General features: G+C 41.7%; 2 protein-coding genes across 2 annotated transcripts in view; both read right to left on the minus strand.

Annotated features, from left to right (window-relative positions):
* Positions 1-5: 5 nt before the first annotated feature.
* Mrps16 (mitochondrial ribosomal protein S16) lies at positions 6-805 on the minus strand (the record flags this gene model as incomplete). The annotated part of the gene is made up of 2 exons (XM_023718403.1): positions 591-805; positions 6-217 (listed from the first exon to the last, which is right to left on the minus strand). Coding segments are annotated over exons 1-2 (294 nt in total), but the record flags the coding sequence as incomplete, so codon positions are not given.
* Positions 806-2118: 1313 nt separating this feature from the next.
* Cfap70 (cilia and flagella associated protein 70) overlaps positions 2119-17310 on the minus strand; it is a 75892-nt gene continuing 60700 nt past the window's right edge. Inside the window, exons 21-28 of the mRNA XM_023718445.1 lie at positions 15894-16052; positions 15252-15373; positions 13476-13628; positions 12443-12604; positions 10528-10617; positions 8775-8876; positions 3056-3103; positions 2119-2276 (exon numbers count right to left, since the gene is read on the minus strand). Coding sequence (XP_023574213.1) covers positions 2196-2276; positions 3056-3103; positions 8775-8876; positions 10528-10617; positions 12443-12604; positions 13476-13628; positions 15252-15373; positions 15894-16052 — 917 coding nt within the window. The 3' untranslated portion in view covers positions 2119-2195. The remainder of the gene's footprint in view (positions 2277-3055; positions 3104-8774; positions 8877-10527; positions 10618-12442; positions 12605-13475; positions 13629-15251; positions 15374-15893; positions 16053-17310) is intronic.

Below are 17310 nucleotides of genomic sequence, written 5' to 3' on the forward strand. Positions count from 1 at the left end.
ATCCAATGCCGGATCCTCTCCAGGTTCAGAGCAACGAGTTTTTCTCCATGGCTGTTCGGGAGTGGATCATAGGAGCCCACCTGCTCCACAAAACGGCCATCCCTGGGACACTTGTTGTGAGCAGCCACAATGCGATAAAAGGGCCGGTTGGTGCAGCCACCCAGGGCAAGCCGGATGGTTAAGTGGCCACCACGGTAAGCCCTACACAGGAAGGTACCTGTAGAGAATTAACTGGTTAGGACACAAGAGCAGAGGGCATAAAAGGGACAAAATGTGGTCGGAGAACAATTCCTATCTTTCACTGTCATATTCTCACTTCCAACCTAGTCTAGTTAATCCGGCCTGGTTACAGTCTTCCTTTGTGAAACTCCCCCTTAACCACTGCAGCCAGAGATTACCTCCGCCTCATCCCCACATCCACTCCGCACAGGCCTGTGATTTAGTCACTTTGTGACTTCGCTATAGCCTCCCTTGACTCATCTGCAAAATGAGATGAGGGTTACACCGAGGATTAGGCGAGGCGACGAAAGCTGACAAGAGGATCAGCTGTGAAGTGAGTGCGGCAGAGGTTCGGGTGGCCTCCAGCGCACCTACGAAATCGACTCGGCCACTCAATCCCAGCGACTGCCCCGTAATCTCTCGGGGCCGAGATGACTCACTAAGCTGGACCATGATGCAGCCGGAGCACAGATAATCGGATCGTCCCGCTGTTCCCACAGCCCAGGGCCACCGCCTGAGACACAGAAACGCAACACTAAAGGTCAATTCCCAGCTCCTGGGATCCTGGCGACTACGGAAGCCCAAAGGCTCAGTTCCGGAAGTAGACCCTCGACTCGCCCCGCCTCTTCCGCTATTTCGCTCTATACTCCCCGTCATGCAGCACGGCTCTACTACGTCATAGTTTGAGAACAAGAGGCGTGGTACTTTGCCTCTGCTGCAGTGGCAGTGTGCTCCGTTCTGGTGATACCTAGGAAAGAGAAGTTTTGGAGGAGTCGTAAGTATCCAGGATCTGTCCATCGTGCAAACATTTCCTGAACGTCCCTTGGGACAGAACGCAGGGCTGTCGTCTGCCATCAGGAAGTTCAGCCTGGCTGGGAGTCGAAGGACAGGAATAGACAGTGCCATCAGGAATAGACAATGGAGACCGGAAAGAAGCTGGAACTTCTTCAGGAAGATTTCGTAAAGGGGTAGTTGGGCCTGAGACTAGGACTCAAAATGACTACAGTTTATCGCTCTCAGTTAACTAATTTGCTTCTCACTTTCCTTCATTATCCCACCACCAAAGGGGCTGTCATATCATTAAAAAATAAAAGGAGAAACCCGTATTCCTACTTTTGCTGCAGTAGGATAAAAAGTGTATGGTCGAAATATAATTTCTTATCATCCCAAGCCCAAGAAAAAGGCCTCACTGTCTTCACAGACCTCTTGTGGTTTAGATCCATGAAGAGACCTTATCTCTCCCTTCAGCAAAGACCTGCGTTCAGCTTCTCCGGTCACTGCTGCTTCTAAAGGGCCTGGCACAACAAATAGGCCTTTTGCTCTTAACATAATGAGCCCAACATAGCAGTCTCTAGGCCCACCTTTAAAGATAATGCCTTAATTCCTAGTTCCAGTAAGTGAATCTGGCCAAAGGCTTTAGCAAAGCAGTAACCCAATGAGCCTTCATCAGAAACCTAACTATTGAGCCACTAGACCTTAATTTGATTCACAAATAACTAGTGGTATTTTGTTGTTTTTTGAGACAGGGTCTTGCTATGGTTCAGGCTAGCTTTGAGTTCACAACAATCCTGCCTCCGCCTCATATATATATATATTTACATATAATACATATATATCACATAGCTCAGTGTACCTTTGTTAACTCTAGAACCACACTTACAAATTTTTCATTTCTTGGGCCGGGGAGATGGCTCAGTGGAATAAGTGCTTCCCTGGCAAGCGTAAGGGCCTGAGTTCAATCCCCGGTCCTGCCCCCCCAAAAAAAACCCACAAATTTTTCATTTCTTATTTACATTTTTATTGTGATCCTATTTATAGTCAACCAGTAAAACTTCCAGCTAGAGCCATTAGAAACATGTACATTTCTGCTGATAGTGAACATTCTTTGATTTTCCAGCTCCAAGGTTCATGTGGTAAAATTTTCATATGGAAAGGAGCTCAGAATCCCACACAGAAAATTCTTCGGTTTAAGAATGTCAGAAAGATGGATCTCCAAATCCAACCATCTCCTGTACCATGTGGATCTCTGCAAGCAAAGCCTCATCCTTCAGTTTCAGCTACATGAACAAGGAAAGCAAAAACACATGTTATATCTGATACACTATATACCTTTGAAAGCCTCCCGTTTATGGGGCCAAAGCTAAAGAACATAGTTCCTCAGGATGGAATTGATTTTACACTCTACCACCAAACCACATCTACAACCTTTGGAAAACGCCTTTAAAAGGAGGTGAAATAGCTGTAACATGGTCTCTTTTCTGTTTTTCCCCTCTTGTTCTTTATCTTGCCTGAATTATGGGTGTGACAGTGGCTGGAGCTACATTGGCTGTCTGAAACTGTGAGGGATAGAAACTCCATGATACACTTGGTGGAGAAAAAGATAGGGGTTGAGTCATTAGTGACATTTTTACCTGTAGTGCCAGCCCTGGATTTCATCAAATTAGAAAAAAACTAATTTTGTAAACTGTTGTCGTTCAATTGAAATTACTTCAATTTGTAACTGACAGACCAGGGTTTGATCATAAGCCAAACCTAGTATGCTACCTATTTTTATGTAAACAGTTTACTGGACCACAACCATTCCTTTATATAATATCTATGGTTGCTTTTGCAACCCCTGAGCAGGCTGAGCTGACCACACACACACACACACACACACACACACACACACACACACCAGTAACCCCATAATAATGGCAAATTATGTGATGAGTAAAGCCTTTTTAAAAAGATTCACATCATAAAGTGCTCTGAAGTCTGAGTTAAACCAGCACCTTCTTCCGAGGGTCCCAGCCTCAGCAGGTACTGACAAGTGGCGGAGGCATCCGCATCCTACCTTTACTGTGTATTTGTAGGCCTGTTCAGCTTCCAGTTGCCGTCCAGCCTGAAACAAAGTATAGTAGCTGATGGTAAAAACATGTCAAAAGTGTCATGGCCGAGAGGAACATCACCTCAGATGTTTCTACCTGCCACAGGCGATAGCAACTTCTCAGTTAAGAATCTCTGAGGGCTAGTGAGATGGCTCAGTGGTCTAAAGCACCTACTTAGAACAAGCTTAGCAAAGCACAGGACCGCGGTTCAATCCCCCAGCCAGCCAGCCCCGCCCCCTGGTGGGCTGAGCTGGCCACACACACACACACATAAATAAATAAAAAAATGTTTTAAAAAAAGAATCTCTGAATTCATGAGGGAAATAGGAAAATGGAAAGTGATAAGATAGAGGTGGTATTTTCAAAACATTCTCCTTGACTTTGGAAAATTGAAAGACATTTGGCTTTTCATGTTTTTCTGAAGGCACATAAATCATTTATTCATCTTAGGACTGAAGCCACTTTGTTAATAATTGCACACTGCAATGCTTAGAGGTGATTTACACCTTGTGATGTTCTAAACAGTTTAACCATATTCACTCTTGGTCCTTATGACCTAGGTGGTGGTGGTGGTGAACCTATGGCACATATGTTGTGGTGAGCTGTTTGCATCAAGCTCTAAAAGTTTCACTGTTGCTTACCTTGAAGATAATCACTTTTGTTTTCATTCTAGGTTAACAGAGAAATCTAACAGATTAAATAATTGGCCAGGGTTATTAAGCTGGTTATTAAATGGAAGATCCAGGTTTTAAAACAGAGAAGTCTGCTTCCAGAGTCCATATTTGTACTTACTACACTTTATCCATCTGTACACATTGGCAAAAGTATCAGAATTACTTCCATACAAATCTGGCCATGTGAGGAGACCACTAAGTACTCTGCCCACTGATATTATCCTTTGTGTGAGGCACACTATGAGATAAGTGAGATTCTGTGAATTTGCTCTTATATTTCACAAGTTTGTACATAGCAAATTAAGCTCTACATTAACTTAGGAAAAATTAAATACATATACAAAACCATAGAATAATTCTTACTGAAAGAGAACTTAGAACATATAGTCCAGTTTCCTGAAGTTCACATGAAATCTTTACTACTTCATACAACTTTCATACCCCGAGCCCTTACTTCCTTACCTACATCTTAAACTATTACCACCTGAGGTTCACTGAATTGCTGGGTGTTTGTCTAGCACACCTTCTAGTCCTACTACTATTACCTTTGACTGTCTTCTACATTAAGAAGATAGAGGTCACATGACATAAGCTGAATAATAATTAGTTTTGCTATTATGAACACTGCTGTAGTAAAGATCCTTATACATACCTTTATGTATTTTTTTCTTTTTTTATGGCCAACTCAACCCAACGGGGGAGGTGAGGGGGGTGGTGCCGGGGATCAAACCATAGTCCCTGCACTGGTTAAACTTGCCTAAGCAGATGCTTTAGATAGCTGAGCTATCTCACCAGCCCTCTTTATGTATTTTCCTAGGAATGTGTCTGGATATGGCATTTGCCTTTTTTTTTTTTCTTTTTGTGCACGGTACCGGGAATTGAACTCAGGACCTTGCACTTGCCAGGCAAGTGCTTATTTCTACTGAACTATCTCCCCAGAACCCTCATTTGCCAAATTGTAGATATGAATGTGACCAAACAATGCCACATTGGCTTTAATAGTGTATTATAAATGTATGTCTACTAGCAACAAAGAAAAACCTTATAGGGGCCGGGGAGACAGCTCAGTGGAATAAGTGCTTGCTTGGCAAGCACAAGGCCCTGAGTTCAATCCCTAATACCGCAAAAAAAAAAAAAAAAAAAGACTTAGGGCCGGGGAGATGGCTCAGTGGAATAAGCACTTCCCTGGCAAGCTCAAAGACCTGAGTTCAATTCCCGATTCCGCAAAAAAAAAAAAAAAAAGCCTTATAAATGTTAATGCCATATTTTAATTTTTTTTCAGTCTGATCTCAATTTTTGCCATATTTTATACAATGCATTTTCATTTTTCTCAGCTTTTTATACATATTTTGATTTTTATAATCTCTACTTCAGCAAACTGCATATTCCTATCTTCTGCCCATATTTAATCAGAATATTTATAGTTCTTTTCCTTTTTGTAGGAGTTATTTGTATAACCTGAATATAATCCTATTTTAGTGTTCTTGTTATACACGAGCCTCCAGTGTTATAGTAGTTAGCTTACTGGTATTGAGCATAAGCCTCAAATTTCCCCACAAGGCCAACATTGAACCTAACCATTGAATTTTATTTGTTTCTTGTCTATTTTTGTTGGCAACCAGAATCATGGAAAGATTCAAGTTTGAGAACAGAGGTACCACTGTATGGCACAATTACAGCTTAAAGAAAAATTATAAGAATGGTTTTCTCTTTTGCTATATATTCATTTATACATATATGCACATGTATATAGAAAAACATACATATGTATGCAAGGTATATGTGTGTATATATACTTTTAACTTTTCTTGAACATTTTGAGGATTGCAAACATGAAGCCATTTTCATATTTCAGTGTTTTCTAAAATCAAAGATATTCTTACATAATCACAGCACAATTAGCAAAATGAGATTAATATACACACAATACTATTACCTAATCTATACATCTTATCCAGATCTAATTATCCCCATAATGCCTTTTACAGAAAAAAATTGAGATTCATGTATGACCATATCAGGTTATAAACATCACAAAAATTAAATCATGTTCTCACCCATCATGTCAAGAAGCACGTACTCTTTATGTCAAAACTGGTGGCACTAACTGATCATAGGTCTAAATAGCCATCTTCTAGGTTTCTCTTATGTTACTCTTTCCTGCCATGTAAAGTGTATCTGTGGGGAGATAACTTCGAGACTGAATATCTTCTTGGTCCTTAAACTTGTATCCACAGTTTTTCATACACTGGTGAGTGTTCATAGACTCAGCTACCACTACGATTTCTCAATTGTATTTCCTAATTCCATCCTCCTTTATTAGTTGGCTTTCTGTGAGCTTTCTGAGTGCTACCATTTACTTATATCACTGTAGAATTCAGTTTCTTGTACTAAATAGGAGGGTCCGTATTTCTTTGTGGCTGTAGCCCAGCCACTGTTGGCTTCTAGAGGTCACTCATATTCCTTGAAATACCTTTTTTCATCTGTAAGACACCTGTTATGGGTTGTATCTAGATGTCCCCCCAAAGCCTCATATAGTGGTGGGGTTTTTTTCAGAGGTAGCTGGATCTACACTGTGTACTACTGTGATTGATTCATGGTGCAATGAAAGGGTCAAGAGCACCAGGAATAAGGGTATGAGCACTATGTGAGCACTATCTGCCCTAGCTAATCCGGATAAGGGATACAAGGTGCTGTGGTCACCCCTTGTTGCTTTGATTCCATCTGCCCACCACAGACTTTCTCCTCTGTAATTCCTGTCTGCCATGCTACCCTGCCTTGGAGCCAGCCAACAATTGCCTGAAACCGCTTCAAAATGTAAGCTAGATAAACTTTCCCTCTCTTAACTTGTGGGTGTTGGGTATTTTTTCTCAGCAATGAGAGAAAAATAAGACACTACCTATGGTGAGTTGAATAACTTTTTTCTTTCTGTCCTCTGCCAGAAAACAAAAACAAAAACAAAAAAAACCTCTGCTTTCAAAAGATATGTTCAGTTGTGTCAGATAATCTCTGTATCTTTAGGTTAACTAATTTGGGACTTAAATCTGTAAAATCTCTTCACGACAGTACCTAGTTAGTGTTTGATGCTACGGTGTTGGGGGAGAGGAACATCTTTTTTCCCATGTATTTGTGCTAACACAAGGCCTACAGGGTCTCACTACATAGATCAGACTCTTCATGATTCTCCTGTTTTTAGCCTCCCAGGTGCTGGGATTACAGGCGTGTGCCACCATGCCCAGTCTCAATCACCATCTCAGCAAGGATTGAACCCTGGCTGCTGTGCTTTGCCTAAACAGGTGCTTTAGTCTGCTAAGCTATCTGGCCGGCCCTGTATCTGTTCAATTTTACTTAGCACAAGATCTCATATTTGAAAGTATCACATAATTTCTTCTGTGATCACTGAAGTAATTGAAAATGTTTTAGTTTTGAAAGTATATGTTTTTAGCCTATACAGTAGTTGTTGATTTACAATTTTACTACAGTGTGATCTATGTGTATTTGTTGTACCTCTTTGTGGTCTAGCACGTGTTCAGCTTTTATCAGGAATTCATTTGTGCTTGAAATCTGTCCTTTAATTGTTAAAGCTGGGTTATGTATTGGTATCTTATCTCAGCCCAATTCATTGTGAAACAAACACACAGATCCTTTTTTTTTTTCCTATTTGTTCTATCACTTTCTGAGAAATGTACATCAAAATCTTCCCTTTTACCCTTTTAGCTTATAAGTGAAGAATCTGTGGCTGAGTATGGTTTAGTGACTTACCCTGTATCCTGCAGCTAGTTGGGGCAGAGCTGGAGTAAAAACCTGGATTTTTTGTTTATTTGTTTGTTTTTTGTTTGTTTGGAGATAGGGTCTTACTCTGTAGTTCAGGCTGACCTTGAACCCACTGGGTAGCCCAGGATGGCCTCAAACTTCAGTGATCCTTCTGCCTCAGCCTCTCCAGTGCAGAACCCAGATATTTCTTATATTAATAATTGGAATACTCTCTAAAGAAAATCCAGTAATGTTTTGTTTTGTTGAGATAGGGTATCGCTGTGTAGTTAAGGCTGGCCTTGAAATATAAATAAATAATAGATCGATCGAGCCAGCCAGCCAGCCAGCCAACCATCATCTATCCATCTGGCAAGCTGTACCAAATATATACATCCATCCATCCATCCCAGGCCAGCCTCATACTCAGCATCTCCAGTGCTGGGACTTACAGATTGTACACCTCCATGCCCTGATCCACTAACTTTTCTTTTGTTCATTTCTCTTTTAATCATAACACTCCCTGACAATGTGGTATCACACTGGCCAACTGAAAACTACGGGCAGTTCTTATGGCTCCCATTAGACCTTAGTCTGATATGCAAATTATTTACATCTAATCAAAGGAGGTTTTTTTTTTTTGTGGAACCGGGGATTGAACTCAGGCCCTTGCGCTTGCCAGGGAAGCGCTTATTCCACTGAGCCATCTCCCCGGCCCCTTATTTTTTAATAGGTAAAGCACCTCTCAGGAATTCCCCTAACACCTCCTACTCAATTCCGCATCTGAATCAAAGACAGACACACTCAGCCAGCAGTTCAACAGGAAGAAAGACTCACAGAATATTTGTACTGATCTTTGATCTAGTTTATGTTCTCATACAAATTGCTCCCGCCTTTTAAATTTTTTCTTTTCCATTTTGTTATTTATTTATTATTTTTTTTTTTTTAGAAAGGGTCTTGCTGTGTAGTCCAGACTGGCTTGAACCATGCAGCCAAGTAGCCCATGGCTGGCCTCAAATTTGCAATGTGCAGTTTCAGCCTCCCTGTCCTTAGATTACAGGCACATTGCTTCCATTTTTGCAACTCCCTTTCTAGAAAACACATTTTAATATAATTTTTATTCATATTCCAAGTAGAAGATGCCCAGATTTGGCCTTCTCTTTGTCAGACTTAGAGCTCATCAAACTTCATCTATTGTGCATCTGTCCATTGTTACTTGGTCCCTGACAAGGCACTGGGTAAAGACAGCAATTCTACTCACTTTCAGGCAGACCAGAGCCAAATATGCCCAGACTTCAGCATTGTAGTTGTTCAGTGCATTGGCTTCAGAGAGCGCATCCTCAGCCTCCGTGATCTCATCCAGCTTGAGAAAAAGGCAGCAAGTAAGTAAGGTGAAGTGGTTTTCACCTAAGCCAGGTGAACTTGGCTGAAACCACTATGTCCAAGTAATATGACCGTGAATTATATTGTCAACTCTTTCCAGTTTTAGGATCAGAATGTTTTTCTGTGATACAGTTTATGAACTGATGACAAGTAGAACTTTTCTGATTTAAAAGCCAGTTAAGAGGATCTGGAGCCCTGCCTGGTGGGCTGTTTATTCCCACTTCTCCCTCTCTGTTCCTCTATAGCAATCCCATCAGGGCCTCTGTGACCCATGGAGCTCTAGGTGCCAGGGCTAGAAATCCACAATTACTTGCTAAGGTCATTCAATGATTTCCCCATCCACAGTGGGCTGTCATGCATTTTCAGTTTTTTTGTTTACACTGTGCATCCTGAGGCTAAAGTCTAATTGACCTGTCAAAACACTGCTGTCCAGAAAGCTTCCTTTCCCCTAATATCACTTATTAGCTGAACAATCAGTATAGTTTCCCGGGTCTCTAGAGCGCTGCCTGAGCTTTGGGCATCGGAGGTCATCATTATTTCATAAAACCATGAGTTTGCTTTCCAAAGGCCACCGAAGAAGAAGGCTTTCTAAAAGACAGACTTAGAAAAACACCACTAGAGTGTCATGCAACACCTGGCTTGATTTGGTTTTGAGTAGATTCCTTTTCTCCTATGTCATTTTTTTCTTACAGATAACATCACACAAGAATGTCTAAACCAAATAACATTAATTTTTTTTAAAGGTCTCTTCTTGGTTCTGCTTTTTCTAGGATTTTATTCATTTGTTTTTATTTGGAGGCAGGGTCTTGCTATACTCCAGAGTAGCTTTGCACTCACTATATAGCTCAGGTTGGCTATGGCGATCCTCCTGCCTCAGTTTCCTGAGTGCTGGGAATACAGGTTTGTGCCACCATGCCAGGCTAAGAATTTTCAAAGGACATTTTGTTTTCCTAGTTTATATTCATCTTCAGGTCAAGAACAGCTTTGAAGACCACCTTTCCAGGGGATAAGGAGATAGCTCAATGGACTAAGTGCCTGCCTGGCAAGCTCAAGGACCCAGGTTCGATTCCCAGTACCTCATGCTATGCCAACCTGCACCATGCAACTTGTAGTGATCCTCCTGTCTTAGTCTCCCCAGCGCAGGGATTACAGGAATGCACCATCACACCCAGTGTCTGGGCTAGCACCTGGGTCCTTGCACTTGCCAGGCAGGTGCTTAGACCACTGAGCTATCTGCCCAGCCCTCTGTCTTTGTTTTTGTTATTTGTGTTTGCTTTTACTCTTTAAAATAAAATAGGGCCAGCCAAATAGCTCAGTGGATGAAAGTGTCCGCACAGGGGCTGGGGGTTCAATCTCTGGGCCTACTGTGCCGGCCCCTCCCCTGGAGCACGCTGACATGGCTATTGAGACTGGGCGTGGTAGCGAGCGTCTGTAATCCCAGCTCTTGGGAGGCTGTAAACAGGCGGATCACTATGAGTCCAATCTAGTAGTGAAACCCTGAACACCCTGTAGACCCTTCCTTAAAATAAAATAATAATAATCATAAAGAATAAAATAAACGAAAGAAAGAAAATCAAGGAATCAAGGTTATTCATGTGCACAGGCCTAGGCTCAAGTCTTTATTCACTTACCCGGTAACAGGCAATTCCCAGTCCCAGCCAAGTAAGGCAGGAAGGAGATCTCTTACAGGCCTGCAGGTAGGTCTTCTTTGCCTTTTCATACTAAAAAAAAAAAAAAAAGGCCGGGGAGATGGCTCAGTAGGACAAGCGCTTGACTGGCAAAAAAAAAAAAAAAAACACCTGCTGTTCTAGAAGCTTCAAACACTATACTACCATGAAAATCATGGGTTCTCTTGATAGTTTCACTTCAGAACAATTTAAGTGACCCCTTGGATTCTATTTTTACATCTAGTTTAATGGAGATATTGCAAGATCAGTGAGAGGAGATGGACAGACCAAGTGAAAGAAAAGACTTCATCTGGAAGCAGTTCCTAAATATAGCCTCTCTAAGTCTTATTCATTTTTTTTGTGTCTTTTGGTTACCAGGGGATGATCTCTAGGCAGGTGTTTAAGCCACTGAGCTGTCTCCCCAGCTCTCGCTGCTGTGAGTCTTGAGGCCAGCGATCACATTCAAAGTTCTGGGTGAACACCATGGTTATCTGAGTTCCGCATGAACCTTATGGACTATCCCCTTTCACATTGAAGTGACATCATCTTGTGAGACAACAGACACTGAATGCCTGGACTGAGGTATTCTTGGCACAGCCTGTTCATTCTGAGGGTCTGTTCCCGTATCATACATGGCCTTAGAAGTTACACAGCTATTTACGGGCTGAAGCAAAAGGCTCGTTTTTGAGCCCAGCAGGTGGAGGCCATCCTAGGCAACAAGACAGTAGTGAGGCACTCTCCTTTTATCGTTCCTTTTAAGACAAGGTCTCACCATGTGCCCAACCCCTGGGTTCCCGTGATTTTCCTTTTAGGTACTGGGACTACAGATGTGAGGCACTCAGCAAGACCTTGTCTCTCTTTTAAAAATACTTTTAAAAGAAGTGTCCCTGGGGCTGGAGAGATGGCTCAGTGGTCTAAGGCACCTACTTAGAACAAGCTTGGCAAAGCATCAGGGACCGCGGTTCAATCCCCCAGCACCACATGCCAGCCAGCCCCGCCCCCTGGTGGGCTGAGCTGGCCACACACACACACCACACACTCTCTCTCTCTCTCTCTCTCTCTCTCTCTCTCAAATAAATAAAATAAAAAATAAAAAATAAAAAAGAAGTGTCCCTAAAAGGACTATTTCTTGTCTTGTATTTTCAGTGCAAGAGAAAGATCGTCTATACCTGGGCCTCAGCAAATGGCCTAACAACTGCTTGCTAATGACCGTGGGGATCAGCAAGTACTACGAAGATGCAGCTTGCAGTGGCATTCAGAAGAAAAGTTTTCCTTATTTTCTTCACTGCAGTAGGACAATAATTTCTCTTAGCCTTCCTACAAGGCTCTGCAACTTCTCCTTATTGTTATTTTATATTCCAAGGGAGAAGTAGAAAGCAGGGCGTCGAGAGACCTTCAGTAGAATGTTGATAATCCTTTTAGTGGGGTGATGGTTCCACTTTTTTCACTTTGGACATATTTCCTAAAATATGGGAGGCAAGAGCTAGAGGCAGGTGTGAGAGGGCCCTTTGCCCAATGTGTTGGCCTCAGCTCTATTAAATACAGCTGTGTGGACTAGGAAGCTGAAGTGGGGTTTTTTTTTTGGGGGGGGTTGTTTTTTTTTTAAGAAGTACTGCAAATAAAATAGGTTTCACTGCTGCTAATAAAATTAAGCAGTAGTGCAATGATTAAAGCCATGAACTCTGGTTTCAGACCGCTGGGTCTGCATCCAGCTTCTACTAGTCACTGGTTATCTGGCATTGGGCAAGTCATTCCACTTTGGATGTAAACATGTCATTACCTTATTACTAGTTTTCATATGGATGTAAAGGCTTGACTATAATCAGGTCCCAGGCCAGGGCCCAATTTATGTGGTTAGTGCCAATCTTCTCCTCCTTACCTCTTTCTCTTCTAGATAGATAAGACCAAGACGCAGAAAGATGAAATGCATCTCAGAAGCATCCACTACAAAACTAACAGTTCGCTCATAGCATGCCTTGGCCTCAGTGTGATTTCCACTCAGAAAGCAGAGGTGGCCCTTCAGGCCCCAGACATTAGGATTCTGAGAAAACACAGAACAATAATGGTGTGCTATTTAAAAGCAGGTTAAACACCTTTGTTTAACATTATATTTACATTAGTAAGCTTCCTTTTTTATGAGCACTCAGAAAGAGGGTCATTCAGTTGCACAGGGTTTGTTTTTTTTTTTGTTTTTTTTTTAGGTCTGCTTGCTTGCTTGCTTTCCTTCATTTGTTCCTTCGTTCATTTGTTCTTCTGTTTTCTTTTTTTTTAGCCAGGATTTTGCTATACAGCTTAGGCTGGCCTTGAACTCATTTTGTAACTGCATAGCCCAGGCTGGCTTCAAACTCACAGCAATCATCCTGCCTCATCCTGCTGTAATCCACTAGTATTACAGGTGTGCACTACCATATCTGGCTCTCATTTCTTTCTTGCATTCTTCAAAGCCATTTTGTCTTGGAGGTGAATGTCAGGAAAAACACTCAAGTTATAACCAGAACAGTACTCACAAGGAGAAAAGAGAAGTTTAGAAAACTTAAAATAGATTAATACTATCTGCTAAAGAGTTGTCCTCCTTTCCTCTGCCTTTTGCAGAACTACGATTACTGAAGAAAAACAAATGAAGGACACAGGTAACTGATGACCCCACTCCTGGTCACCAGGAATCAACCTGTAATATAGTACCACAACGTTTTTCTCTTTCTGAGGTGGGAATTTGCAATCTCACGATGTTAATTTGAGATCTGTGTTGCCCAGGTTGGCCTCAAACTCCTGGGCTCAGTTGATTTTGTGCCTCAGCCTCCCACGTAACTGGGACTAGAGCCATATGCCTCTTTGTCCAGATGGTGCCACTACTTCTAGTAAAGCCTACTGTCCCCTTCTTCCACTGAGGAGAGTCTAGTGAGAGCCATTACCAGGTAGTCCATCTGGGCTGCTTGTTGAAGGTATTCATCTGCCTTAGCAAAGTCCTTCTTGAGAAGGTGAGTCTGGGCCAGAACCAAGAAATACTCACAGCTGGCTCCTCCTTGGGGGCACAGCAGCTCGTGAGTGAGCACCCTGTGCACATACTGCGAGGAAACAGAGCATAAGGAGCGCGTAAGTGCCGGCACTGCCCTCGCCCTGTAGCTTTCATGGTTGAAGGATTCTGTCTCTAACAATAAGTAAGAAATATCTTACAGAATGGAAGCACTGCCCTCAATGCCAAAGTTGGGTCCATTACGTTCAGTACCTCGGGTCCTTTCACCAGCTATTCTTTGTTACCCAGCAGGAACACTTCCATGTGAGCAAAATGCAGCACAGTTCTCGTCTGGCTGGCCGTCAGGCTCCATGCATCTTAGGTTAGGTTCATTAGGCAATGGACGAAGGCACTACACCAGCCACCCCATTTCGCACCCCACTTGCACATGAACATTTAGGCAGCTGTCACTGTGAAAATTCTAGGCTCAGAATCTTCAAGACATAAATATGTGTTTCTGCCATACTTCCAAACATTTACGTTTGCCAGTTTTGTACTGGGGGATAGTCTTTGTTGTATATGCTTTACAAGACTTGCGAACTAGACAGAGGCAGATGTACTGCTGGACAGAGGGTCTTTTATTCCCAGTGTGTTCCCATCTCAGCCTATGATGTAGAAACCTTCGTAGGAAAATACTGGGGGCAGGGACTGAAGCTGTTCTCTCTCCTGCCCTCGGGTTCTGACTTGGCAGATGAGGGCTCATGCGACTACAAGAGCGGCTGTCCTTATTGGGAAGGGTCATTATGCTAAGGGGACTGCTGAATGTGTCCAATCCCTTCCAGGTCCTCTTGCCCTGGAGGGGACTAGGCTCCTGGACACTGCTGTCTCGCCTGCATGCTCACAGATACGCGTCTTGTTTCCCCCGCAACAGACAGGCCCCAAAGGACATGCTGCTTCTCTGGGAAGAGTCCAGTTTCCCAGCTGCCCCACCTGTGACTGCACAGCTAAGTCAGACATGGGACCAGTGACATTCTCTAGCCCAGTTTTTCCTTTCCCCTTCAGTGCTGAGGATTGAACCCACGGCCTTTGCACTGAGCTATACCCGCAGTCTTTAATTTTTATTTTGAGACAGAATTTTCTTACTAGGTGGCTAAATTGCCCAGGTTGGGTGCTACTTGGGATGTCCTGACTCAGCCTCCCAGAGTGCTTTACAGACCTGCATGTGCCACCATTGTTGGCTATAGCAGTTTTACCAATAAAATTAATTGTTTAAGCCCCCCACCCCCACCCCATGAAGCACTATGCGTCTGTTTCAATTGGTCATTCCTGGAAGGGGAAGGATGTTACGCCTGGCCTTGGAACCCTCAACATTCATATAAGTTCCCACAAAAAAGTGGTATCAGGCTACTTATGACTTACAGTATGACTCTGCTCTGGGGGTATTCTACAGGGAAGAGATGTGCAGTGATATCTGTTGATACTGTGTGCAGAGAGAGTCACATTTGGATATTTTCTTTAGGCTTAAGGTGTACTCTTCAAGGTATATGACAAGTGTTGCAGCTCAGTGCAAGGGGCATACTTAGCAGGCACAAGGCACTGGGCTCAATCTCTGGCATTAAAGAAAAGCATATTTGGCCTTTGTGTCGCTGATGTTTAAAATTGCAAAGATACTACTCTAGACAGTAAGCAGTTCTCTAAAGTATTTCCATTTTTGTGCTTTTCCAAATATTCTCACCTGCACAGCATTGACTTTCATCAAGAAGCGTATGGTCTCCATGAAGATGCTGCTATGAGTTTGGGAGGCACCATGATGAGGGGTAGGATGTGGAAAAGGTGGTAGATCTTGACACTTTGATACTTGTGAAAATATTATATTAAAAGGATAGAAGATCAGATATAAAAGAAAAAATGTCAGAAGCTCAGACACACAAGGTAGCCAGCAGAGTATTCTGATACAAAATATGAGACGGATCACAATGTGGAAAGCAAAGGATGTCTCCAGCAACGCTCTCCCAAACAGAACTCCAAAGTTTGTAAAAAATAAATCTAATGGTGGATCCAAAGACAAGTCCCAACCAAACAGAAACATCTAAAAGTACTCAGATCCCCATGACTATGAAACATGATTGGTTGATATTCAAAAAATGAACTCATTGAAAAGTCACAGGTGTTTGGCTAGGTGCTTCTATGAGTTAAATATAAAATCCTTACTTACTGAGTTACTTGACTGCGTTTGGAATTTTAGAGACTGATTGGAAAGAATATAGTCAATATGAATTCAAACAAGTTAGGATTTCCACTTTTATAATCATGAGTTTTATCCTTGTCTCATTTATTTATGTCCCTCTTTCAAGTGGGATTCTTAATATCTTGTTACCTTTTTTGTCTGGTATATCCTTGTACACCATGCTGGAGGGTTTGGGGCCAATAGTTGGATCTTGATATTGTACAGTCAGTATGGGTTCTTGTGACTCAGACTGAAGTTTGGGAGAATCTTCAAGAGCTTCATCTACAGTGGAAAACACAGCTACAGATCCTAATCAGAATAAATTTTGATAGAGAAATATCTTCTTACCTTGGATATTAAAATGTACAAAGCATAAGAAACATACTCCCCAAATACTACACGAAAGACAGACTTGTTTGAGAGCCTCAAAAACAATTTAGCCCCCCGCAAAAAAAAAAAAGACCCAATCAAAAGGCATCTGAAATGAACAGACACTTAAGTATTCAACTTCTCTGACCATCAGAGAAATACAAATTAAAACACTGCAGATCTGTTTTTACTCTGAAAAGAACAGATATCATCAAAAAATCAAATAACAAATGCTGACAAGGATGTGGGGAATAAGCAACTCTTCTACACTGTTAATAGGAATGTAGAATAGTAAAACCATTATAGAAGTCAATATGGAAGGCTGGTCATGGTGCTGCACGCCTGGAACCCCAGCATTCAGGAGGCTGAGGCAGGAGGACTGCTGCAAGCTCAAAAGATCCTGTCTTAAAAAGACAAAAAAAGATAAAACAAAATTTTAAAAGATTTTAAAAAATTCAATATGGAGATTTCTCAAAAAATTAAAACTGGAAATTCCATTTGACCCAGCTCTTCCCCTTCTGGTATCTTCCCAAAACAGTTAAAGACACCACATTGCAGAGACACATGTCTATCATGTTTACAGCAGCACAATTCCTAATAGCTAAATCTTGGGAGCAGCCAGTATGTCCATCAGCAGATGAATGGGTGTAAAAAAAGTGTGGCATCTACACATGATAGAGTACTACTCTGCCGGAAAGGGTATGCTTGAATTACTTGTGAAACCAACTACAGTTTTAATTACTGCTGCATTATTTTTCCCTTTGGCCTCAATGTATTTTTTATTAGTACATGCTTGTCATACATAGTGATCACAGTATGGGCAGCTGGTACATGTACATAATACGTCTTAACTGTTTGAGACTATAATGTTACCTTGAGACCATTAAGTTAAGTGAGGTGAATCAGACACACAGTTTTTTTCTCATAACTATTTTTTGTAAATAAATTGTTTACAAACAAATGAATATAACAATAAAAATTGTCCAAAAAAAAAGAATTTATAGATCAGTCATATAATAGTTCACTCTGTGTCAAAATCAAGAAACTTATACTCATATAATTAGAATTCTCAAAGTAGAAAGAGGTAGGCAATAAATATTTAAAGATTTAAAATGTCTGAATTTAGTTGAACATATAACACCACATTTCCAAGAAAAATGAACCTTTTGCACAAGAAATTTGAATGGGTGTAAAAAAA

The sequence above is a fragment of the Octodon degus genome, unplaced genomic scaffold (genome assembly GCF_000260255.1).
Source record: "Octodon degus isolate 3935 unplaced genomic scaffold, OctDeg1.0 scaffold00005, whole genome shotgun sequence".
NCBI lineage: Eukaryota > Metazoa > Chordata > Mammalia > Rodentia > Octodontidae > Octodon > Octodon degus.